The sequence below is a fragment of the Tursiops truncatus genome, chromosome 7 (genome assembly GCF_011762595.2).
Source record: "Tursiops truncatus isolate mTurTru1 chromosome 7, mTurTru1.mat.Y, whole genome shotgun sequence".
In the NCBI taxonomy this organism is placed as follows: Eukaryota; Metazoa; Chordata; class Mammalia; order Artiodactyla; family Delphinidae; genus Tursiops; species Tursiops truncatus.
The window spans coordinates 62,990,536-63,017,394 of record NC_047040.1 but is presented as its reverse complement, the minus strand read 5'-3'; the positions used below and the strand labels follow the sequence as shown (position 1 = coordinate 63,017,394).

The window sequence follows — 26,859 nt, the reverse complement described above, 5'->3', positions numbered from 1 at the left end:
TGGCCGGGATGTTAGGATTAGAAACCCCCAGGCGGGAAGTGTGGAAAAGGGAGAGACAATGGTGAGGAGAAGATTGGATAAGCAGACCCCTTCCAATATTTAGATTCTATGATTGGATTTACAACTTGACAGAGAAGTCATTATAAAGTTTCTAGCTCAAGGTCAAATCAGAACAGGAGAGACTAGGAGAATAGCTTTAGTTTCAGTCTTTATTTTTATATTCAAATACCCCAGAATATGGTTTCTAGTTTCCAGAAGTGTTACTGCAGACTTTCTGGGTAATATAAGACCTCACCTCTTCAAGAAACAATAACATAAACAACAAAACCCTGACTCACATCATTTTAGTTTGATTCTATTGATAAGAGTTCACTTCTGTTCTTTATGTTAAGTGCCCATGGCACCATTGCCTTTCTTCAAAGCCTTCCGAAAGCCTACCTTCTGCAATCAACACTTATTATTCTCTACCTCATTCCTCAGCAGAAATTCGAGTAAAGCGATTCATTGCCACAAAATGCTGAGTAATATACCTATCAAGGTTTCTGGTTTACCTTATTTACAAGGGTCTAGAATACGACACACTCAACAACTAAGGCTTTCCTCTAGACTACTTAAAGTGTCCATTGTTTTTCTCTCTTCAGCATTTTCTGCATATGAGTTGCAAATGAGTTGAATGTGTATTTTTCTGGACCTCTTTGTCATTTTGGAAGTTATCCTGATATCCCTTTACCCACGCAGTTGTGCCTCAAAATTTTCTAGAAGTTTACTCATATGGTCAAATGATGTATCCACAGAATAACTTGAAACTAATGCTTTTGCAAGCAAACGCCTATAAACTGTCATCCGTCTTAGCAGAACTTGAGCAAAGACCTCAACCCAGCCATGTCTGTAGTAACTCCATCTTCAAGTGGAAAGAAAAGGTAAGCATTTAAAAGGTTGGCTATAATTTCTGGACTGGGCTTGCTGGGTGGAATGGCTTAAGGCAGCAACAGGCCAAAAAAACTGTTACGAATTATATATGCCATATGCTCAAATCCCCAGTTGCACTATTTTAAGATACATTTATTTATTTTTTGAGCACAGTAACAAGAGCTAAACACAAATGAATACATGCTTTGTATTCATATATAAATTAATGAGTTAAAAACACTTTGGGTTCCTTCTTCCTTCTCATACTTCTCACTTTATCCTTTGAACATGTGGTTATAGTAAAATTTCTATTAAATCAAAATCTTAGTATTCATACAGACCTGAATTGTAAGATTTTGTGATATGCAGTAGTCTCATCCATTTAACATAGTTCCTAATGTAGAGAATGCGTGTGCACAATTTGAAAAATTCACACACATGAATTTTCCCAGTGTTACACTCTAGGAATTGATGAGCGTGTGAATATACGCAGGTAGCTGTTTTCCATTTCCTACAAGAAGAAGGAGCTGTAACCACCTTGTGATGAAGGGACAGTTTTCTTTCTAAGAGACTCAAGCTCTAAAAGGGTCTCAGTCGTTTACACAGAGTCATGATCATTTCACTTGCTTTAAAACCAAGTTGAATTTGTAGAAGTAATGCTGGAAATGTTACTATTTGGCCTAGGGGTACAGGTCAGAATTGCAAATACAGGCTATAAAATATGGTAATTGTCTAATTCTGAAAATATTAAGGTCTCAGAAACAAGAATGTGTTAGAGTAGGGTTTAGGAATGTATTGAATTTTTTCTTTATACCCTCCTCCCAACAATTGAAAAACAAATTCCTGAGGAAAACAGCTGCAGAATAGTTACTTTTCGCATACTTTTGATGACAATGTTGTAAAGAATGACTTTTTTTTTTTTTTTTTAACTATTCAAACAGCAGCAGACACATAGTTCTGTAAAAATATCTCGGCCTTTTCTGACAAAGAGATTAGAGAATGTTGTGAGCAGGTCATCTTCTGGTGGGCAGAGAATTCCAAGTTCTTCATCTACAGGTAATCTCATGCCCAGAATAATGTGGGGCTGGATCCTATCAGTAAAGCACGTTGCCAAAATTATATTTTATTTTCAGAGCCACATTGACATAAATTGGCTCAAAGAAATTTACGTTTCAATTAGGACTGATTAATTTGTTAAAATGTGTAGCTTTCTGTGCAAATGTCATCCAGAAGGTGGGAAGGACTCAAGAAGATTGGAGGGTTGGGAAAAGAATTCTCTAATATGAGAAGGTACCTCCACTCACTGGCCTCCATGTTATTCAGACAGCCTGCAGTTTGCTGCCCACACACTCAGCCTGGAAACATTGGGAGGACTCTACAGTTTTGTCTCCACAGACTCCTCCAAAGTGCCATGCAAATCCCAACCTCTTTTCAGGAAACACGGTGATCCCAAGGCCTACCCGCCCCCAGTGTTCAGCCACCTGACTTTGGTCATTTTCCATCCACACCCCCACTGCCTTTTACCTTTCAACACACACATACATGCAAGCACCTGTCATCCATCATTGTTCAACTATAGTAACCATAACATTGACTCTCTAGATTCTTGATTAGAACTTGGCAAAAAAGTTTCAATCAAACCCAGGCCATTGTAGTCCACATGGTATGTTAAAGACTCGTGGTTGCATCATTGAGAAACAGTTCCCTAAGTACCTGGGGATGATGGAGGAAGCACCTGCTCCAAGTGTCTCCTATCTATTCCTGATTGGCAAAACTGGTGCTGGTTTTCCAAAACATGAATACAGTTACCGCACAGCTTAGCTAACTGATGTTGATTAAGCTCACGTGGGAAACAGTTTAAAATTGTCATCATTATTAATACTACAGTAACTTTTTGTCCAGACTTACTTTCTATGTTAGAGCTTTTGATTATGTAATATACACAGTTCGTCCACATAGTATGTACATCAGAAATGGTTACTGAATCAAAGAATGAATGCTATATACAATTATAAACTTTCCTTTTGGGAAGATTTCAGTATATTTAAGCTCTGCAGTACACGGCTGAAAAACTAGACCACTTCCCACCATGTTCACCTTGCCTACTGACCCCGCATTAGTCATTATAACTTGATCCAACTTTCAGCCTCCGGTGTGACCCAGCTCGGCAATGGGCTTTGCAAGGCCTTATATTCTTTCCAAGCCAGGCAAGATGATGAACTGAATTTGGAAAAAGGTAAGAATCATTCTCAAATAGTTGAATTGCCTTCCCATGTTGAAATTTTTAACTTGAAAAAAACTCTTGTCTTAGCCTTAAAAGTTATTACCAGGTCATGCATTCATAGCCTGGCTGTTAACAGACTAAGTTCAAATCTGTTATTGGACTGACTACTTATTCTTTCGTTTCTTCTTCCCTCTTAGATGTTTGCTGAAGAACAAAGATAAATAAATAATTGCAGTTTGTCTTAAAAACAAGGATATGTATTACTCTTAACCAAATGAATATCTCTTATATATTAATTTTTTATCGAAGTATAATTGATTTGCAAGGTTGTGTTATTTTCAGGTGTATGGCATGGTGGTTCAGTTACATATACATGTATATATTTATGTGTGTATACATGTATAGATATATATACACACATATATAATATACATCTGTATATATACACACACATACATGTTCTTTTTCAGATTCTTTTCCATTATAGGCTATTACAAGATATTGAATATAATTCCAGGTGCTATACAGTAGGTCCTTGTTGTTTATCTCTTTTATATATAGTAGTGTGTATATGTTAATCCCAAATTCCTAATTTATCCCACCCCCCTTCCCTTTCGGTAACCATAAAATTGTTTTCTATGGAAAAAAAAAAGTTATTACCAGGTCAAAGCAGTTCAGGTTTATAATCACTCTTCTTAGAAGATAAAGATAAAGCACATCAAAAAGAAAGCTCACATGATAAAAATAGCTAACACATATTTGGTGTTTACTAGGGGCCAGACATTGCTGCAAACACATTGTCCAATTTAATATTCCTAAAAACGTTTGAGGTTGGTATTATTTATGCCCATTTTATGACTGAGGCGACTGAGGCACAGAAGGGTTAAGTACTTTGGCTAAAGTCACCAGGAGTAGTGGCACAGGATTTGGACTCAGAAACTCAGAGTCACGCTCTTAATCACAGTGCTCCATTGGGGTAGAACGTCAGTAATGGAAAGTTATCAGAGAGGTAGCCCCGCCTTTTTCCTTTTCAGAAAGTTACTCATACAAGAATGTGAAGTGACTTCCTCTCATGGCTTAGTCTAAGTGCCAGTTCTAAACCCGGTCAAAGGACTCCCAGCTTAGTATTTCTCATGCTTCTCTCTCAAAAAAGGGTTTTATGCCCAATTAAAGGAATCAGACCCCCTTCTTTGTGTCACAGATTTTTGTTTAACGTGGAAAGGTTATTATATGATGGATGGTGTAGACCCCAAGATTATTAAACAAGAAAAAGTCACCAGCCTCAACTTTCTCTGTGTGTCCAATTAGCAACCACATTTGGATGGTAAGCTAAGGCAGGGATCTGGAAATGAAATGGTTAGTGAGAAAGAATTGTGTCATAGGAGAAAATTTATAATCCATGACCAGGACATGGTGCCCAGAACCAACAGAAAGTTGAGATGGATTTTGCAGCCAAACAACAGGGATACCATGTATTTGCTATTGGTTCATAGGTGCTTCCTTTTCAGTTTGCCAGTCAGAGTTCTCCAGGCAGTTACTTTTCCTTGTAGCTCAGACATAAGTAAAAACAAGAAAAAAGCAAAGTAGACTCTCTCCTGCATGCATCTTAAATCAATGTTGCCTTTAATTTAAAAGTTTTCAGTGTTATAGAAGTCAGTTCATTACTCATCATGTCATCCTAAGGCTGCCTACACCAGTGAGTAAATGAAATGCAGTAGTCCCACTTTCCATATGAATTAAAACACACTTCCCAGATGCCACCTAGAACCCAGGGTCCTGAGTCTGAGTTACATAGTTAACACAAATTGATCATCTTGTCTTCAGTTCTGTTGGTTGCAAAGCCTACTTATACATTATATCCTGTGGGTTCTTTAAATGGAACGAGTTCGTTGGAGGCTTAGGGAAGCTGGTGATAAAATTTTAAGTTATTCGTTTGAATTCCGATAGTAGGCTGTGTCAATCTACTGACCTGAGAGAACTCATTAGATGGAGACCTTAGCCTGAGAGTGATCTCCTGCAAGAATAAATAGTGATGTGACTAAGGAGAGATAGAAGGGGGATCAATGGTCTCCTTTGCCTTAGAAAGAAAATTACTGGGGAGAAGAATGAAAGAAAGAAAGACTGAAAATGACCTCATGATGATGCTTAAAGATCAAGTAGCTCTTGGATCCTTAAGGAAGTGGATATTTCCACTTTGATGTACAGGAAGCAGCCAGAGAGAAAGGACTCTCTCTTACAAGACAGGGAATAATGTGTTTTTTTTCTTTTTAATAGAGAATTAGAGAAGAGCCATGGGTTTCCTAGGAATTCTGTTTATTTGAATCATTGCTTTAAAGGAGTATTTTCCTCAAATTGATATTTTATTCAAATTATCTACATTGTTGAATAGGGAGTTATATTGTCATGCAAAGCTGTGAGTTGGAACTTTGGACTCTGAAGCTGGCTCATATAATGGAGAGAAGCTGCCTCGATCTAAAGAAAAGTCTGGAAGCTTGAGACATACTCTTAGTAGTCAACACACCAAACTATTTTGGCCACCAACATGAGGAACCCTTAAAGCACAGACACCAAGAAAGAGTTTGGGGATGACCCATCACCTCTATCCAAAGTGAGCCAGGCAGCACGAGGACATAGGATCCAAAGTGATTTTGTTTTTAATCCAACTATTTTATGGCACAACTTGTTGTCCATTACCTTACTCTTTTTAATATTCTCTGCATTCTGCCTGCTTTGTGCAGAGGTGGTCAATAAATTTTGCTTCATCTGAATCACATGCAGAAAAATGATGCTACCACGTAACTCCTTGAAAGCAGGATCTCCTTAAAAACTGTCTTACTGATCAGACTCGGGCACATGCTTAAGTGCAGAAACCCACTTGTTTATATGTATGTGCATTTTTACAGGTGACATTGTGACTATACACAAGAAGAAAGATGAAGGATGGTGGTTTGGTTCTTTAAAGGGAAAAAAAGGCCATTTTCCTGCTGCTTATGTGGAGGAACTCCCTTCAAATGCCGGGGACACATCTTCACAAGCGTAAGCAAGATTCTGAAGGCATCGCCTTACACTCTGTAAATTATACAATGTGGTGCAAATAAAGACAAATGCTGTGATCTTCTGTCTTTCTAACTGGGTGATGGTGATGTGACCTGCATGTCACAGTGCTTTGCACTTAGTTCTTTGAAACAGAGTCAGAAGATTGAGAGTAAAGGGAGGTGGGAAAGAGGCCTGATGGCTCCTAGAGTTTTCTAATTCTAAGAGACCCTAGAGATAACCTAATACAGCCTCTGCTCACAGAGAGAGAGAAAACTGAGTCCAGGCAGTTCAGCCTGAAGTCAGTCTTCTGGTAGCACAACAGAGATTAGGACACAGATGTCTTTTTTCCTGGGGTCTTGGGTGGAAATAGCCACAGTAGGCCCACCAGAGGTCAAGCAGTGTCAGGGAGATGGGGAAGAACACAGATCAAGTCCAAGAAGAAGAGCATAGCAGAGACAGGCAGGCAAGGCACCAGTGAGACAGACCCAGGTTAAGGACGTTAGAATAAAGGACCAGAAGCCAAGGCAAAGAGGCGGTGTGGTCGGAAGAGAGGGTGGTAGACGAGGACCATGTACCAGGCAGAGGATTTCAGGGTAGAATGGAGTACCATCCTGAGCCAATGACCTTCTGAGGTACCCTCTACCCACAACCAGAACTGCTCTTAGAGTGAGGTCAAGTGTGAGCCAGAGACGGCTGGGGATCAGAGGATAAGAGCAAGGCAGATAGGAAAAGGTTAGGAAGGAGACAGTGCCAGAAATTTCATGCCTCCTTGCCCAGTTGGAAACTTCATACGCCAATTCAGAAACCAGGAATTCTGCACTTCCCTTCCAGGTCACGATGAAAGGAATACCCTAAGCAACTTCCTAGTGAAAGACACTTTAAGTGCTAATGAGTCTCTAGTTTGGATGGAAAGTTCTAGAAACTAGCATTTACTTGTCAAAATGGAAAATTTAGAGAGATTTATGCTGCTTCCTCAAATGCCCTATAACGGGAAAAGGTTGAGAATGAGAAGGTTCCCCTCTTCCCGAGGGGAACATTTTAGAATGAAGAGAACTGGTACAGCAGCATCTTTCAGAAAATGACCTAAGTCAGTCTGGAGACCACACTCTCCATTGAATGGAAGGTCAAGGTACTGATGATAATACATCTGGGCAGATTTACTTTTGTGCCAAATAGACAGTCTGGCATTAAAGGAGTAATTAAAACCCATTCTATTACTCTCCTGCCCTCTACCTCTGTTTATTTTTTTATCCTGTCAAATTTTATATTTTCACAAAGGAAATTTTCAAACCAAGGTACATATATTTTTTTATACTCTGCACCATTACACTCCTATAGCAGGATATAACTAACACATAGAGATATTTATAGATACAGATATCAGACCCGAAGGAGCACAAGTAAAATTTGTTATGTGAGACATAACCTACTTACAGCCTAGAACAGATCAGAAGTTTTAACGTCATCCTTAATGGTGTATTAATGAAGACTTTCCACACGTAGAAAGTAGGCTGAATAATAGGCCATTAGACCATGAACTGAGATTTTGAATTTACATCTCCTCTTCATCTGACTTCTTTCCATTAAGCCTTGATGGATAAAAAATTGTATAGCAATTGACTGTAGCCTACACTCGATCATTTGTATAGAGAAAGTGATGATAATGGTGGTTGGGCCCTGAAACTCTTTAGAAGTAATTTTCAAAGAAGGGGGGGCCTCTCTTTCTTCATAAAGCAGTTTTACTTTGTAAAGACATACATGGTTTTCCTGGTTTAAAATGTTGCTGCAAATCCTTTTTGCATCTGTGATGATATGTAATTTTTAAACTTCAAAGAAATACTATAGTCTTAAACCAAATAAAAATACAAATATTGTTGGGGATAACAGACTTGGATATCTTTTTAGAAGGGGAAGAACTTTCTGGCAGGACAGGTACGGATGGTACGCCTTAGATTTAGGTAAAAATTAAGTGCATATTGGTAAGAATAATGATGTGCCCAAGTCTTCCACAGAGACTAAAATAATTTTTAATATGAATACTTTTAAACTTTTAATTGGGCTTTCTTAATTATACTCCACTAGGCAGTTTTCATGTCAGGAAGTTTTTAGCAACACTAACAACCTGAAATATAGGCAGTAGAGGGAGGTCTGAGCCAGATTTTCACTAAAAATATCAAAAGCATTACTCTGTCTTCTTTCAGGTAGAGTAAAAGCTTACTATCCATTATCCTGTCAACCAGAAAGATTTTTTTTGCATTTTCAATTACTCATAATAATATTCACAATGAATATTATGATCCATTTGGAGCCATCAAAAAGTAATACAATATTTAGTTTGGGTTAAATTTTATTGTACAGTATCTTTAGGCTTTAACTGATTAGTAATTGGAGCATAATGTAACTTGTTCCAGCTTCCAAGAAAAAGTCTCCCCTCCCCCAAAGTCTTGATGGCCTTGGGGGTAATCAGCCTAATTTGGAGAATCAAAATAACAACACATCCCATTGCCTGTGGCAATGTTAGTAGGAAAAATGTCTAACTCAGGGAAGATGGGCCTGGGGGCAGGGGATCACGAGAAGGTGGCATTTTGAAGGGCAAACAGAAGTTACCATACAGAGTGGCTGGGGCACTATCAATCACTCTGTCACTTCAATACTAAAAAGACAATGAGCCCTTTTCCTCAGAGAGCCCTTAGTCTCTCTTCTGAAAGGGAAACAGACCAGTAAACACAATACACTGTGATAAATGCTATAATAGGAGTATATCAAGAAGGTTATGAGAACATTTAGGAGGGGCATTAATTAGGATCAAGGAAGTCAGGGAAAGTCCAAACTGAGCAGGAGTCAGGCAAGTGGGAAGGGTGAGGTGGATGCTGTGGGCAGATAAGAAAGTACTGCACGTAACCCCTGGAAAATACACACGTAAAAAACTGATTACATATGAGGCCACAAAGTAAGACTCTAGAAACTGTGTGACCACAATGTAAGTTAGAAATCATTAAGAAAAGGTTAAGTGAAAAACCCTGTGTGTTTGGAGAACACATATGTATATGTCCCTGCACACATACAAATGCACATGTGCACACACTTCTAAATAACACATGGACAAAGAATAAATCTTAATGGAAAATTTTAAATGTTAGAAATAAAAAATAAAGTTACTACGTATTAAAACCTGTAGTTTCAGGAAAGCAGCTTAAAAAAAGTACTATAAGGAAAAGGAGAAAGGCTAAAATTAATGAATTAAGCATCCTAATTATGAATTTATGAAAACATCAGAAACAACCTAAAGCAAATAAAAGAAATGAAAAAGATCAGAAATTAATGAAATATAAAACAAAATAAGGGGTTGAACAAAGCTATCCATTGGTTCTTTGAAAGGATTAATCAACTGAGCAAACCTCTAGCAAAATTAAGAAAGGCATAAATAAATATTACTTCTAAGAAAAAAGGAGACATACTACAGATGCAGTAGATATCAAAAACTAAAATTATATATTATCAACAACTTTATACCAATTAATTTGCAAAGAATGTCAGCAAAAGAAATAAACTTCTCAAAAACGTATGCCTTATCAAAACTCAGGAAGAAATAGAATAACTGAATAATTCAGTGACTATTAAAAAAATTTAACGAGCATTCTAAAAAGATCTTCCTACAAAGAAAACATAGGCCCACATAGTTTTATATGTGAGTTCAAAAACAGGAAGTCTTATTCAAACTTTTTGAGGAAACAGAAAAAAAGGAACACATCTCAACTATTTTCAAGGGTCTAGGACCTAGGATAACTGTGACTCCAACATCCCATGAAGTTTATACAAAGGAAAATTAAAAGCCAATCTAATTCATGGCTATAGATGTAAAAATTTAAAACAAAAGTTTCACAAACTGAATCCAACGTTATTAAAACAAAACAAAAAGGATTGCACACCATGACTAAGTTGGATTTATTCTAGGAAGGCAAGTTTAATTCAACTTCTTTTTTAAGCCTATTAATATAAATCTCCTCATTAGCAGATACAAGGTGAAAATCTATAAAGATACAGAAAAACATAAAATCCAACAAACATTCATGATAATTACTTTTAGTTAACTGAAAATAGAAGAAAACTTTCTTGGCCTGGTCAACAAAAAAGAAAACAGCAAGTTTGGGAAACTACACATAGTGCAGTCTGGCCTGATAGAAAATTGATGCTCAGAAGATTAAATGACTTGCCTAACATCATGTATCAATTTTAATAGTAGAGCAAAGACTGGACCACATCTTAATCCTCAAATCTTTCTACATTACCAATGTTGGGGCCAGAAAGCAGAATTTTTCACAAAAAAAAGAGTATTCAAGATTTACCATTATACCGATCACATTTATTTGATCTCAAATATTGCCACTTTCTGAATTTTTGTAAAAATCCATCCAACTGAGTAAAATAACTTCATCCCTGAAGTTTTTCCCTTTGTTGGACCTTAGCTTCAGCAGCTACCTCCAGCTTGCTTGGTTGCTAAGGGAAAATGATAACATGTGTCTAAACTCCAAACATTCTTCACATATTTCACCATACATTGTTCACACTTCACACTACAGTATGTTTAACAATACCAAGAAAGGAGCTGATTTAAACAGCTCATATACTCTCCAGTTTACTTACTTAACTGACGGACTCTCTTTCTACTTAGATGAAACCCTTGTCTTTATTCAGAAAGAGTCTTATTCTCAATTAGCTTTGTCATTTAGTCAAGAATTGCCTGCAGAAATATCTTTACCTTCTAAGAATTTCTGGACATCTCAGCAACATGCCTGTAGGTATTACTGAACAAGTCAGCTCCTTTTCAAAGATGTAATTTTAATTTCCCATTAAATAATCCTATATTGAGTCTAGAAATGTGTTTGACATTAACAAATACTTACTAAACTTCTACTATGTGTTAGATACTATGCTAGGGTGATACTAGGCACTTCACTGTCATGGTACACAAATTAAAATATAACTAATTGTCTCTGTACAAGAATCCTCTGAAGTGGAAGAGAAGCAACACATTCTAATCCTCATTACCTGGGAAATCAAAACTTTAAATCCACTAGCAGTACATTTTAGCAGATTTTGTGCTGATTCTGTTTTTTTAACTTAATTAGTGATTGAGTTTAATTTTAGAGGGCTTGTTGTTCCATTTTATTACAAAATGTGGAATAGGTTAGTCCACCCGATTTGGATTCCAGTTCAGTTTTACTACTTGTGTGCATTTGTTTCCCATTTAAGAAAATCTCTTACCTATGTATCTTGTGCTTTATTTCCGTACCAGTAAGACTGTAAATGCTTAAAAGTATTATTTCTTATTTACAACATAGCATCCTAAATAAAATGGATAGAGCAAATTTAATGGAATAGCTTGGTTTACCTTTCGCATGTATTCAAAGCGCAATTTTCATAATGTATCAAACTTTAAAATTTAAGCTAATATACTAATAACGTTGACTCCAGAATATTCCTAGGTTGGCACAGAGCAAACCTCAAAAATTAGGGCATTTATATTTGATTGAACAGATAAAGACTTACGCATAAGTCAACAGTCCTCCATCCACCATTTCCATAAAGACCTGGGTTGATAAGTGCAGTCTGAATACCTAGAGATGGTTCTCAGTGAGTCACTTGGGTTCTGAAGGCCAGGTACTAAGGATCCAGACAAAACATATTCCCCTGTTTTTTTTTTTTCTTAATCATTATACTTCTATAGAAACAAAAAAGCAAAATTTTATTATAAAAATTCAAATTTGTAAAAAAAAACAAAAAAAAATTCATATTTGTATAGAATCTTTGTTAAGAACTCTGTCTTCACATACTTTCTCTGCAATATAGCATAGAAAGGCATAAGGTAGAGTCTAGGTGAAGTTCATGGGTTAGGTGCCAGACTGCCACCTGGGTTTGAATCCCAACTCTAACACTTCCCAGCTATCTGACTTGAAGTTACTTACACTCTCTGTGCCTTGGATTCCTTATCTGTAGAACTAGGTTATGGATAGTACCTACCTCACAGGTTGTTGAGGGAATATAAATGAGGTGACATCTGTAAAGGGCTTAGAACAGTGCTGGGCACATAAGAAGAGTTAAGAAAGTACTATTATTCTAAGGTGGCCAACCCTAACCAATTCCCAATTCCACTTTTAGAATGAATCAACTTTCCAGGTGAGAAAACAAACTGATACAAATTTCTATGGCTTAAGGCCCTTTGTTTGGTATGAGAGTGCACTTTATTCATACGTCTGACCTTGGATCCCAGCTGCAAAGCTGGTTCCTATGCTATCCTTTTGTGACTTTCCTGCTACGTGGTCTCATTCAGATGTCTTGTCCCACCTCCACACCCCAGTTAGAAGAAGTGAAGAATGGTGGTCCTTGAGGAGAAATGGACCTAAGTGCGGAGCTACCCATTTAGTCTCTCATCCCCCGTCTTCATTTCTCTAACTTGCAGGTGAAGAGGATCTTTCAGAATCAATGCCTCGTGCCTTCTCGCTGTATGGTTCAAAACACTGTATCAAGAATTTGTGGTATGAGACATGGTTTTCCTCTAGTTTCAATGAATAAAAACATTTTCTTAAGTTCTGTTTGTTCCTTGAGAATATATTTCAAGCAGTAAATATGTACTCACTATAGCAGTCATCTGCTATTTTTTTCTGTTAAACATGTAGTGTCTATTTCCATTTAGAGAACTACAACATCCCTACTCTTAGCTCAGTTTTCGAGGTTAATCTACCTCCAGACCTGGGTTTCCTAGGCATGAGAGGCCACTGAGGGAGAGTACTCTGAAACTCCCTCCAACCCTAACTAGACAACTGGTCTAAACATTTCCCCCAGACTGCAAGGAGGAGACACCAGTAGCTGGAAGCACAAAGGCCACTGCTCCATGGCTTTTAGGTGTGCCCAAGATATCCTGAGAGGTGTAGTATGTGCCTTCCACTAAAGCCAGCAGACCTAAAGACAACCAAATTTATAAAGAAAGAATGGTGACAAAAATGAAATCTTAGAAGAAGTTGATGGAGTTCTAGTTCGTATTGAATAGACTCCAAAGATGGCAAATTTGTATCCAGACCACAACTAGCCAGTATAAATATTATAAGATGAAAATTGGTTATAAATTTTCTATATTTGGATTTTCAAAATTAGATTCTTTTCTAAAAGACATTTTAGAATACTGCCAATCTTCTTCTGATGTAAAGATTTGTCCTTTATTTTAACTGTAGATCCCACTTGGTTTAAGATAAAAATATTCTCTCCTTTATGATATTAGGATAATATTTATTTTGTGAAGTACATTTTAAAAATTGCAAACCTTAGGTTGGGCCCACACCCCCTCATTTTTTATTATTACTGGTCCATGACCTCCAAAAGCTTGACTTTATAAATCTTTCCTAAGATTTTAATTTAAATAATTTACAGAAATAGCACACAGAAATGTTACAAAAATACAAACGGATTATAGACAAACAACAAATAATGAGACCTTTTTTAAAAAGATAAACACAATAGGATAACGGTTTTTATATACTATTTATACATTAATTATAAACAATAGCAGTAAAAGCTTTCCGAACATTGGCAAGAAAAGCCGAGAAATTGTTGGACTTCCTTACATTTTCTTGAAATTCTGCTAGGCCCTCAAGATGAGGAGCACTATCTGACACTAGAAGGGGGAAAAAAAAGGAAATTTGAATGAGTTTTTTAATAGAAGAGAAGTATTTCTAACTTAGATGTTCTCATCTGATTCAAGTCATTTCGATTCCATTTTATTGAAATGCTTTCAGCATAGAATGATAGATACACTTACTTGATTTTCGTATCCTGTCTTTTAGACCTTTCCTTTGTTTAATCTCTAAATATTCAAATGTTAAGTACTATAATCTTGCTTTAAATTTAAACAGAAGGTAATCAAGGGATTGAAGAGCTTAGAGAAACAGAACAGCATGCCATTTCCCATACATTTTGTTTTAACTGTTTAAAATATTTTAACAATTTTTTTTTGAACTGTTGTCAGTTTTCTCTGCAAAATTTGGCCTCAATTCTAATTTCTGGTCACTGGATTAAAAAAAGAACAACTTTCAATGGCAACCCTTAATAACTTACAGCTGTGGAAAGAAATATCTGAAGTTTTACAAGTGAAATGGGGGTCATTAGAAAATGTGGTTGCTATTCCCAAAGTGGTATTTACATGGACTAGTAATGAAATGAGACTCAAAAGACAAAGAACAATATGACCCTCGAATGCAGTTGCACCAGCTGGTACACACTGGGAGCAAGTCTCCAGTAAAGGTGGTCAAAGGAAAGGAATGATCCAACTTTCTCTACCATCAATCTTGTCCTTTGTCCAAGGAGAAGAAATTCAACCATGTCAGATTTCCAGCTCTTTGGTAGAGACTGCTTAGGAAACAATGCCCATGACCAAAGCAGAGAAAGAATAGCAAAGAGTGCTTGGTTCAAAATTGATACTGTAGATTCTATTTTAATACATTATCAAATACTGTGACACTACCTAGCAATAGAGGCTATCCAAGTTGGTGAAAACTGAGACGCTAGGTAGGAGGTTTGGGGGTTTGCTTTTTAAAATTTAGCACCCATTATCAGACTAGAAGATATTTACCTATAGAGTAAAAAATCAAACACTTCTACCTGAACTAGATTCCTAAAATATAAATTTCATTAGAATAGGAATTGAGTCACTAGAGCACATCAGGGAGCCAACTCAGCAGTTTACCTGAGCGTCTGTCTGCTATAAACGCTTTAGGATGAGAACATAGGTATAAAGAGCTAAGACCCATTTTTCTGAATTCCAATAAGTTAAGGACTACTTTAAAGGGTGCCTTAGAATAATAAAAAGAGATAAATATATTTCCATTCTCTTCTTGTTCACACTACTGCCAAACATATATATTTCCCATGCATCAAAGCCCTTCTGGCCTGCTGGAGAATCAGTAACTAAGCTAAATTATCAACGTTCGGGATTTTCAGGATAGGATAACTTGGGGGGAGCGGGGGTGTTAAATGATCACATTCTGACTTTACATTCAATTTTAAAACCACCTACTTAGATAACTTACAATATCCACATTTAGGCAGTCATAACCTTTATAGCTTTAGCTTTGTTTTAAATTCTCTTAAGAGGATAATTCATACTTGCATATGAAATGCAGTGATCTTTGGTCTTTTAAGTCTTTTAGCCACAGTGGCACTGTGTCATCCTGAAGAAAAGTTACTTATTAAGGCTCCTGGATAATATCTATAAAAAAACTATACTCATTGCCTTTAGAAGACAATATTCCAAGAAGCAAGACTGGAAAAAAAGCAACAGCTTGTGGGAATATTACTTGCCTTCACATTACTTTATATTCTAAGTCAAATAACATTCTGGGATGCCAATCTTAAGTACCAGTTAAGAGACAGGAGTACATACCTTCATAGTCCCTCGCTTCATTTAGGCTCAGGGAAAACATAAAGGGGCTCTCAGGATGCTTAGGGTCAATATTAGTGAATATAAACTGCAACTTATCACCTGAAAAAAGGGATTAAATTATTTAGTATGAGAATTATTTTATTGTGCCAAAGCTCTCAATGGAGATGAGCTTTCTTACCTCCATCTCTGATCAATATCTACATTGCTAAGTACATATATTCACTTAACCAATGTCTCCAAACGTACAAGTTACAAATTAGCTTTGAAATGCACTGTAGTTTCAACATGACCGAAAGCACAAGCAACAACAACAAAAATAGATAAATTGGACTTCATCAAAATTAAAAACTTTGCCCTTAAAAGGACACTATCAAAAGAGTGAAAATACAACCCATGGAATGGGAGAAAATATCTGCAAATCATAGATCTGATATGGGTTTAACATACAAGATATATGAAAAAAACTCCTACAACTGAACAACAAAAAGAAAAACCCAATTCAAAAATGGACAAAGGGACTTGAATAGGTATTTCTCCATAGAATATATACAAATGGCCAATAAGCACATGAAAAGATACTCCTTACCACTAATCACTGAGAAAATATAAACCAAAACTACAATGAGATACCATTTCACACCTACTAGGATGACTATAATAAAATAAATAAATAACAATGTGGGCAAAGATGTGGAGAAATTGGAGCCCTTGTACATTGCTGGTGAGAATGTAAAATGGTGCAGGTGCTGTAGAAAATACTTTGGCAGTTCCTCAAAAAATTTAAACAAAGAATTACATGACCCAGCAATTCCATTCTGCGGTATATACTCAAAAGAACTGAAAATAGAGACTCAAACAGATAACTGCATGCAATGTTCACAGCAGCATTACTCACAGCAGCCAAAAGATGAGAGTAATCTGGTGTCCACCAACAGATGAACACATAAGCAAAACATAGCGTATATATACACGATATTATTCACCCATAAAAAGGAATGATGTTTTGATACTTGCTACAACATAGATGAACCTTGAAAACATTATGCTTAGTGAAATAAGCCAGACACAGAAGGACAAATATTATATGATTCCACTTATATGAAATACCTAGAATAGGCAAATTTGTAGAGACAGAAAGTAAATAAGATGTTATTAGGGGCTGAGGGGAGAGAGGAATGGGAATTATTTAATGGGTACAGAGTTTCTGTTTGTGATGATGAAAAATTCTGGAAATGGATGGTGGTAATGATTGCACAACACTGTGAATGCAATTAATGCCACTGAATTTTACAATAAAACAGAGTTAAAGTGGCAAATTCTGTTATATTTAACCGCAGTAAGTTTTTATTGTCATTTAATAATTTGACAATAAATTTAACTTGACTTTTTCTACACAGTTATCTGGACTTAAAGCCTAGTTTTCAAAAGACCTCCAAATGCTTACTAAGGAGTAAATACTCAGTAGAAATTCAAAATGGCAGCCACAAAGTAGAAATTCACATGCACTTCAGTTTTACTCTACAGCATAAAAAATGCTTTTAATTATAAAAAGAAATCTTCAGAAACACTGAAAAAAATTTGTCTTGCATTTAAATTCAAAATGAAGTAATTATGTCAGTATACCAGATTTTTTAAACTGTTAACAGTAATGGGAGGTATGCATGCCAAAGAAAAGATTTCATAAGATATTAAGTTAGGCAAAATGAAGAGTTTAATTTGTGTTGTCTCTTCTTTAAAACATTATTTCCTGACCTTGAGGACTATGAGAAACTTCTACTTTAAATATAAAAATAATTTTAAAGCTTTAAAACTGGTTTTGAAACAAAACACAAAAAAACACCTCAGGATAACAGTGAATATAAACTTAGAGACCAATGGATCAAAAGTTCAGAGCTGGACCTTATGTTCTCCTCTAAGCAAAGGTTAATATTTTGTATTAAAAACTCATTCTGCCAGATAGGAAGAAAAACAAAAACCAAGGCAAATAGATATATGAATAAAGGGCCCAATCAATCTCAGAAAGAAGTGTAATTAGTAAACAATGGGAAAAAATGGTCACATTTTCATTAATAATTAAAGAAATGCATTTAAAAAAATAGTTTCTATTATATCTAGTCAACTGCTAAAAAACAAAATAAAACCAAAAAACTTTAAAAAAACTACAGTTCTGGCACAAATACAATGCAATGGGTACTCTTTACATTGTAGACAGATTGCACAGAAAAGTTAACATAGCAGGCCTGAGACTGCTATCCCCAGAAAAGGCCTGCTTGCAAGGCTGGTCCTTGCCTGGTGTGTCAGAGATCCCCAAGGCCACCACAGGTTTGAAAATTCACTAGGAGGACTCAGGACTCATCATATGGTTATACTCAGTGCTATGATTGCAGTGAAACGATACAGCAAAATCAGCAACAGGAAAAGATACCTGGGGTGAAGTCCACGGAAAACCAGGCACAAGCTTCCAGAGTCTCTAATGAGCTTCCCCGGTAGACAACACTTCACACGTACTGTCACAATTCGATGCTGAAGGGATTAAGTACGTCCTGTGTGACTCCACTGGGTTAGGACTCTTAAAAACTTGTGTCTGAAAAGCTCGTTTTCTCTAGATTTTGCCCCATGTGCCTTTTTTCTTTGGGCTGATTTTGTTTTGTATCCTTTCACCGCAAGGAATCTGAGCCCTGCTGAGTCCTGTACACTTTCCAGTGAATCGCCAAAACTGAATGTAATCTTGGGAACTCCCAACACAATAAATATTTCTGTAAATTGGCACATATTTACATAATGGCTACAAAAATATTCATATGCTTTAACTCAGTAATTCATTTCTGGAAATTCCATGGAAATTGTGTCAAAAAAATGGAGAAGTCTACCTATGTTCACTATAGTACTTCTAAAACTGAAAAATGTAAAATCCAAATGTTAACTTAGAGTAATATGGGTTAAACAATAGATATAAGTTTGAATAAGTTATGCTACACTTATGGAATGAATTATTACACCACCATTTTAAAATCACCATTATGAAGGCTATAGCAATTAGAGAAATACTAATCATACAATGCTAGTAAGAACAAGGAACAAAAATTATTTGCATGTTGGCAACCATGCCTAAAATACATTAAAATACTGGATGATAAACAACCAAGGATCAGTAATTACATTAGGGTGATAAAAATTTTGTAATTTTTTCCTACTATCTAAAAAGTTAATAATGTGGCCATTATTTTACTTGAAAATATTTTTTAAATTCTTTTCTACTTAAGACAGACTTTTCTAATATCCTATGTTTTACTTACATTAATATACTTACCATAAATTTTTCGAATTTCTAGTCCAAGTCGATCTGTATACAGGTCTGCAGATTTCTGTAGCCTTTTCAACCTCTCTTCATTAGCTTTGTTAGCAGTGGAAATAGCTATGATTAAAAACACAGACACGGAGTATTGAATATTTTAAATAACATTCAATTAATGTTATTTAATTAAAACAAACTTAAAAACAACTATAAAAATGATGCCAGGCAAATGAATCAGCTTATATTTACATTTGTTACAGTTTCTATCTCTACCAATTTGCAAAAAGGGGCTTCTGCTCATTCAAGCTGGAAGGAAAAAATGCATGAGAAAATACATACAGGTAGTATGAGGAATAAGTTTTATTCTATTTTATTATGAAGTAGCATGAATAAATAGGCCAAGGGCTTGCATGACTAGCACAGAAACAGAAAGACTTCTTGTACACTATTTTGCTTTTCCTGGTTAGCCAAAGATATATCAATTGCTTCACTGGAAAAATATTCTATTCTTTAAAAATAACTACTTCTCACAAGAAGTCAGCCTTATTTCACGCTAGTTTAGAATTTTTTTTTAAATTTAGTGCAATATTCCCTAAGTAATACTTAGCAGATGAGAAAAATAATGTTGACTGGTACATAAACTCTATAAGGAAAAGCAGTCACAAAACAAACTTTGCTATTTTCAAGAGATTTTAGAATTGATTATTTCATTTGTGGGCAAATAAGGCTCCTATCCAAAAGAAGCACCCTTTTTAAAAAATGTGAACGGGGCTTCCCTGGTGGTGCAGTGGTTGAGAGTCCGCCTGCCGATGCAGGGGACGTGGGTTCGTGCCCCAGTCTGGGCAGATCCCACATGCCGCGGAGCGGCTGGGCCCGTGAGCCATGGCCGCTGAGCCTGCGCGTCCGGAGCCTGTGCTCCGCAACGGGAGAGGCCACAACAGTGAGAGGCCCGCGTACTGCAAAAAAAAAAAAAATGTGAACGTCTTAGACAAAGAGGCTTTGCAGTGTGAAGAGCATGCTTAATAGTTCCTGACAGAGAATGTATGATCAATAAATTTGTTGCATAAATTACACTATGGTTTCTCCCAGGCAAATCTTATTTAGTGAAACTGTCTCCCACTTTGCTTAATTAAACTCCCATATCAATTTCATTATTCTCTGGTTCTATCAGAAATCAAAAGGATCTTTAAGCAAAAGAAGGAAAATGAAACGCACTTAGCAAACTTCACAGACACCTTGCAGAGAGGTGAGTGGCTGGCTGTGACCGTGACGTATGTTAGCCACCTGTGGCGGTGAGCTGGGGAGAAGGCAAGATGTCCACACTGTGAACCATCACCACTTTGAAATTTAGGTTGTTTTAAATACATGTACAACTGGAAACTTACTTTCCCTCTTCCTAGCATATTCTTGCTTAAGATCCTGGATATTTGCGGTCAGTGCGTCCAATTCCTGCTTTTTGTCTTTTACTTCAGCAATCAACTTCAACAAATTCTCTTTCTTTTCTTGAATGAGCTTATTCTGCCTGCAGATCTCTGTAAGAAGCACAAAGTATTAGCTAGAATCTATATGCTTTCCTTGTCAACATGTATCTAAGAGCAAAATACTTTCATAAAATTAATAAAGAATGTTTTAATTGATAAGCATTTCCCGATGATTGTAAAAATTGTAAAGGAACAACAAAAATCCATATCTAGTCTTTCCTGTTTGTCTTTGAAAGCAAAAATGAAGAGACAAAAATGCTTATTAAAATGAGAATACTAAATTAAACCACAAAATACAAAATCAAAAGATCATGATCTTTGCAGCTCTCCCCTCCAAATAAATACATGAATAAAACCTACCACCAAAGGCAACCAAACTCTAGAAGATGGCTTTGCAGATGCTTTGAAGAAATAGCTAATTTTAATGTCATATAAATAATTCTGGAATATACCACAAAGAAGAAATGAGAGAGGAAGAGAGGGAGGTAGGGAGGAAGAAGAGACCTACAGCTCAGTTAAAACAAAAAAAAAATTCGAAAACAAATGTTGGTATACTTAGCAAATTAATATGATAAATATCGTAAGAAGTAGATTGTTCCCCAAACAAATTTATTAAATATTTAAATGTAAAATGAAATCTTATGAAACCTAAAAGGCAGTATCTGTGAATATAAAACTAACTATATGGGGAAAGACTGTTTTACTCAAAGGCAAAAAGAAATCAAAGAGAAAGGCAGGCAAGCAAATAAACTCATATTTGATTCAAATAAGCATAAAAACTCTACTATATGCTAGATACTGTGTTCTTACATTTATATAAATTTACTTAACTTTCACAGTAATACAATTACCATGTACATCTTACTCTTTTTTAAAAGAAAAAAAATACTATATATAAAATAGATAACCAACAAGGACCTACTGTATAGCACAGGGAACTCTACTCAATATTTTGTAATAACCTATGAGGGAAAAGAATCCGAAAAACAATAGATACATACATATATATAACTGAATCGCTTTGCTGTACACCCTAAACTAACACATAGTAAACCAACTATAACTTCGATTAAAAAAAAAGAAGGAAAAGACTCAGCAGTTCAATAACTTGCTCACAGCTTTACTTGCTAGAATGCAATCAACAGTAAGACCTGGATTCAAACTCAGGTCTTAACTTCAAAGGTCATGTTTTGTTTTGTTTTTTTTTTTCCGGTATGTGGGCCTCTAACTGTTGCGGCCTCTCCCGTTGCGGAGCACAGGCTCCGGACGCGCAGGCTCAGCGGCCACGGCTCACAGGCCCAGCCGCTCCGCAGCATGTGGGATCCTCCCGGACCAGGGCACGAACCCGTGTCCCCTGCATCGGCAGGCAGACCCCCAACCACTGCGCCACCAGGGAAGCCCAAAGGCCATGCTTTTGACCATTAAACTATCCTCTCCCAACAAAGGTAATTATTCTTAATCTAAAGAAGACACAAATATAAATTCCTAAGAAAAAGACCAGCAAAGGAATGAACAGAGGAAACACAGAATGCAGATGGTTCTCAAATACAAAAGATGATTTAACCTCAGTAATCATAGAAATGCAAATAAAGCAATAACACACTAATTTTCACTTATTATAACAATGTTCACAAAAATAATAGCTAGTGTTGAGAAGAATGAAAATACTAGAGTCCATGTGGAAATTTTTTTTTGGAAAATATTTTTGACATTGCAAAATAAAAGTCTTAAGGATATTCATATCCTTTGATCCAGTAATTTCATTTTTACAAAGTTCCTCTAAGAAAAGAAGATGTGTGCAAGTATTCATATACAAAAAATTATTTTCAGTGTTATTTATAATGTTGAAAAACTGAAAACATTGTATATGACTAATAAGTAAATTATTAAACACAGTATATCAATAAGGTGTAATGTATTTTCAAAGAATTCAGTAATGTGGGAAAATCCTGCCATAGTAGATAAAAGAAAAAAAAATGATACAAAGTTATATAGATACCATGAACACAATTATCTTTTTTTTTGAACACAATTATCTTAAAAAAACCTAGATAGCATATGAAAAATAAAAACTACAAAGTCTTCTGTTAAGTGTGGTTCTCAACATTACAGATATTTTTTTATTTTTCTGTATTTTCCAAGAATTTGGACATGATCACATTATATCAGGTGTAATTTAAAAATAAACATCTTATCAGAATTACCAGAAAGAAAAATGCTACTTTTTAAGGATAATTAAGTAGAACTGTACTGCAAAAGAGATACAGTTTTAAAGTCAAAAGTTCTCAGTTCCCATCTGGCTTCTCAGTTGTTACCCAAGGACCTTGATCAAATCACAACTTTGGGGCCTCTTTTCCTCATTTGTAAAATGAGAATAATAATGGCTGCCCATTTACTTTCGCTACAGGGTTAGGGTATCCAATGATAATGTGAAAAGTTTTAAACTATTAAGTGGTACATAAATACCATATATATGAGCGTTTTTATTCTAACATTTGAACAATTGTGTGGATTTGTGCCAATACAAATGTAAGGGCCCTCAGTATTGCATGACTATATGTTTATAGTCGGCTCTTTTATTCGCCAGGGCCAATATTTCAAACTTTCACTACTCACCATGGGAACCCGCTCTTACATTTTCCCTTGTACGTGGAAAGGTGAGATGGTACACTGGAAAGAGCACAGACGTTTCAGCTGCAATCCTAGACCCTCTATCTACAAAATATATGATCTTAGGCAAGTTTCCTAACCTCAGTGAGCTTTTAATTTCTTCATCTGCAAAATAAATCTCCTCTGCCCAGCACATAATGTACTTCATCATCTGACCAGCCACTTCTCTGCCACTCCCCATTCACACTGTACTCTAGCCATCGCACAACTCAACAAGCTCTCATGTTTCCACCACATTCCATATGCTCTTCCCTCCTCTAGAATAGGGGCACTGACTCTGATGGACTTCCCCATCCCTCTTCTATGTGACCTTCTCCAGGGCAGTGTGACAGACTGTGCACATTCAAATCATGTTTCTGTTGATTACCAGCTGTCTGACCTTGAGCAACTTACTTAACCTCTCTGTGCCTATTTCCTCATCCATAAGGTAGGATTAAAAACAATAAACATACCTCCCAGGGTTGTTGTGAGGATTCAGTGAATCGCTATATGTAAAGAGCTCAGTATAGGGCCTGGCATGTGGTGTATAACGTAAGGGTTAGCTGTTAAATATTTTGTGATCCTCACTGGAAAATTCAAGCTCTCCAGATTCTATGTCAATAAATTCCCATCCCATCATTATAGCAACTATTACAATGTATTTTAATTGTAGTTTTCCTACCTATGTCTTCCACTAAATTGTGAGCAGTGTATAGATTACATCTTACTAATTGTGGCCTCCTTGGTGCTTGGCAAATAGCAGTTAAATGTTCAACGAATTAATCAAACTTATGTAAATTATATTTCTGTTCAAGTATAAACTGATTTTTTTAAAGAAAAATAATTGATAATGCTTTTAGATTTTAAACTATTTAGAACACATCTTCACACTACAGATAATCATTCAGAGCACACTTTGAGATGAATTGTAGTTTTTGAAAATTTATAGTTTCAAACTTAATTTTCTAATCCCTAGGGATTCTACAAACCAAGAGTGTTTAAAGGACCTAAACTCAATATCACTCTTACAAACACACACACGCACACGGTTTTCCTTCCTGCTACTGGTTACAGAGGGAATGAGAAGCAGTAAAAGGACATGGAAGCTTCAGGGCAGCTTAGAAAATAAACACGGGTAGAAGTCTACCATAACAGCCTACCAGGTTTCCAAGATCAAATGCCTTCAGGGTCCAGATAATGAGTAAACTAAGTGCTCAAAGCAAAGCAGAAGAAACAATCAGGGACTGTGGCATATTAAGCACATGTGTCCCACATAAAGGCACTCTGATTTAATAGTGTTCAAAACATGGTGCAGCTAAATTTAGTATCTCCAGTGGATCTCGGACTGTGGCTATATGTCTGTGGTCTGTGTGTGAGAACTCAGTAAAAGCTGCCGATCCATTCTGGACAATCTGCAGAGGCGCAGTAAAGAGAAGGCAAGAACAGCAGTAAAAATATGGAAAGAAAAACTGTCAGAGTATTAACCCTACACCCAAAGAGCTGAGGGAACTCCAGATTTTCAAACCCTAGTCTGTGAAACTCATTTTAAAAAAATTCAGGCATTTACACATCAGTATAAATGAATCTCACAAGCATAATGCTGAGTGAACAAAGGGACAGAATACATACAAAATGATGCCATTTATATAACATTCAAAAACTCAATACTAAATTAAAATATTGACAGATTAGTTCTAGAAGGTGAGAGAAGAGGAAGGTATAACATAGGATGTTCCATTTATTAAGCTGCATTATGGGTACACATATGTTCATTATTTTCATATGTGTATACACTATATATCTATAAATACATTGTTTTACTTGTATGAGGGATTTCATGAAGATGTTTAATTTAGAAAAAAACCCTCTGTGATCCATTTCTACAGATTGTCACATACGATTTTGATATTCCAGAAACATCTCAACCATTCGTTCTTCTTCCTTTAATTTCACAGACAGCTTTTCTGAAAGAGAAATTGGGAGGTGAAGTTTCAATTCAGCTGAAATTACACTAAAAAACAAACAAAAACAGCATGTTACAAGTTAAACTTATGTACCTGCAAATGCTTTAATGGAATCCTTGTAGGTATCTCTTAGGCCCACCATCTGACAGGAGGTGTCACTGACAGTGCTTCTGAATTTATTCCAAAATTCATTTATGCTTTTATCGAATAGTGCCAGTTCGTCCTCTACCATTTTGTAAGACAATGCTAGAAAACAAATCGGACACATTATATTTTTTAAGTTATTGAAACCATATCAGCCACATATTCCAATCAAGTATATTTTGGCAGTTTGATCTTTGCTAGAAAATGGTTAGCAACTTACTTTTTTTTTTTTTCCTATTGAAGTACAGTTGATTTACAGTATTGTATTAGTTTCAGGTATACAGCAAAGAGATTCAGTTATATATATGTATATATCTATATTTTTTCAATTCTATTCCATTATAGTTTATTACAACGTATTGAATATAATTCCCTGTGCTATACAGTAAACCTTTGTTGTTTATTTTATATAGGATAATGTGCATCTGTTAATCCCCTACTCTCATAACAACTTACTTTTAACTCTAGATATTCCAGGGCAGATCAAGCCTCCTAGACTTAACTACGGTCAAGGTGCAGCAGGAAATCAGGACACTCTACCTCCCAGGAATTCGTTAGTAGTGTGACCGCACATAACACTTACACACTGTCTGACCTTGGGGAAATGACTCTGCCTCCTTTTTTCACAAGTAAAATTGGTGACTTCTAAGGCCCCTTCCAACTCTGACCTTTCTGATTCCACCCTGGATTGTCAGGTCCCAAATGACAGGGCCCCTATCATAGAATAAGATCCCACACATCTACACTCCCTCTCCCTCCCCCACCCCCAGACCGGGAAAGATACCAGTAAAACGGAGACTGGAAGGGAGTTTAGTGGGCTTAGTCCAGGACTAGTACTTGACCTCGACTCTCTGGGCCTCAGTGTCCTCCTCTGTAAAAGGATGTCCTGTAAGACTCCAGGACCCACCAGTTCTTTGTAACGCTAAAACCTTCCCAGTGACGTCAAATCTTTCCAGGAAGGTCACAGACATGTCTTGGCGAAACCCCAAACCCCTCTGCCTCGTCGCTGCCCACCCTGCAAGGCCCAGACGCCCAAACAGCAACAAGACGTGCATTTCAGACTCCGCCCCCGAAAACACGCATTCCGCCTCCAAACCCACTTTCCCCAATCGCGACAGGCGGGTTTCGGAGCCCAGCTCAATTACCACCTTCTCCGGCAGTCCTGAGCCCGACCACCTGCCCCACAAAGACACGAACCGATACCAGCCAACAGCTGGTCTCCAGAACCGGATCCCGCAGCCGCGCCAACTTTCCTATTTCAAACCTATGGCGCCTTCCGCCTCCCGCCTTTGGGCACCTTTCGCTTTCTGATTGGCTGATAATATAGTCTCTTCATGAAGGGATTGGGTGAGCTAGCCCTCCGGGATTCTCGCGGGAAAGATGGAGAAAAGGGCATTCTGGGATAGGTAGTTCATTCTGAGAGCGGCTGGACTCTCCGCTCTCCTTGGGAAAAGTATCAATAGTTCCCGGAGGACTGGCCTGACGGACCATTCATCCATTTCAAATAAAAGTTTATGTAACAAATATAAATATTGGACTTTAATTGTATTCTGTTGCCAAGTATATAGCCTCTTCTTTGATACTACCCGTAGCTTAAATAAAACTACTAAAACTACCATTGCATAATCTGTCTCATGGTTTAATAACTCTCCATTGGGAAGTGGCTGAAATATTACTGTTTACTGGCTTCTAATAATAACAAATTCCAAAATTTCTTCATTCTC

General features: G+C 36.6%; 2 protein-coding genes across 11 annotated transcripts in view; one reads left to right on the top strand and one right to left on the bottom strand.

Moving 5' to 3' along the window:
* Positions 1 to 20,102, top strand: part of NOSTRIN (nitric oxide synthase trafficking) — a 77,138-nt gene extending 57,036 nt beyond the window's left edge. For 2 of the 5 annotated variants that reach the window (XM_019923148.3, XM_073807609.1), the window contains 4 exons: positions 795 to 920; positions 1,851 to 1,965; positions 3,056 to 3,145; positions 6,037 to 12,359. In XM_019923148.3, the coding sequence (XP_019778707.1) occupies positions 795 to 920; positions 1,851 to 1,965; positions 3,056 to 3,145; positions 6,037 to 6,173 (468 nt within the window). In that variant the 3' untranslated portion in view covers positions 6,174 to 12,359. Of the gene's footprint in view, positions 1 to 794; positions 921 to 1,850; positions 1,966 to 3,055; positions 3,146 to 6,036; positions 12,360 to 12,629; positions 12,767 to 20,068 lie in introns of those variants that run through there. The other 3 variants (XM_073807608.1, XM_073807610.1, XM_019923149.3) reach the window with 3 other exon arrangements.
* SPC25 (SPC25 component of NDC80 kinetochore complex) lies at positions 13,548 to 26,442 on the bottom strand. 6 transcript variants are annotated; one of them, XM_033860050.2, is made up of 8 exons: positions 26,333 to 26,442; positions 25,085 to 25,237; positions 24,926 to 24,991; positions 22,995 to 23,048; positions 20,283 to 20,429; positions 18,913 to 19,017; positions 15,603 to 15,701; positions 13,548 to 13,838 (listed from the first exon to the last, which is right to left on the bottom strand). In XM_033860050.2, exons 2-8 carry the CDS (start codon positions 25,221 to 25,223, stop codon positions 13,714 to 13,716), a joined length of 735 nt encoding a protein of 244 aa, XP_033715941.1. In that variant the 5' UTR covers positions 25,224 to 25,237; positions 26,333 to 26,442; the 3' UTR covers positions 13,548 to 13,713. The 6 variants fall into 6 exon arrangements, with proteins under 6 accessions (XP_033715941.1, XP_033715940.1, XP_033715944.1 ...); XM_033860049.2 differs by having other exon boundaries at positions 26,284 to 26,431; XM_033860053.2 differs by having other exon boundaries at positions 26,281 to 26,428.
* Positions 26,443 to 26,859: the final 417 nt, after the last annotated feature.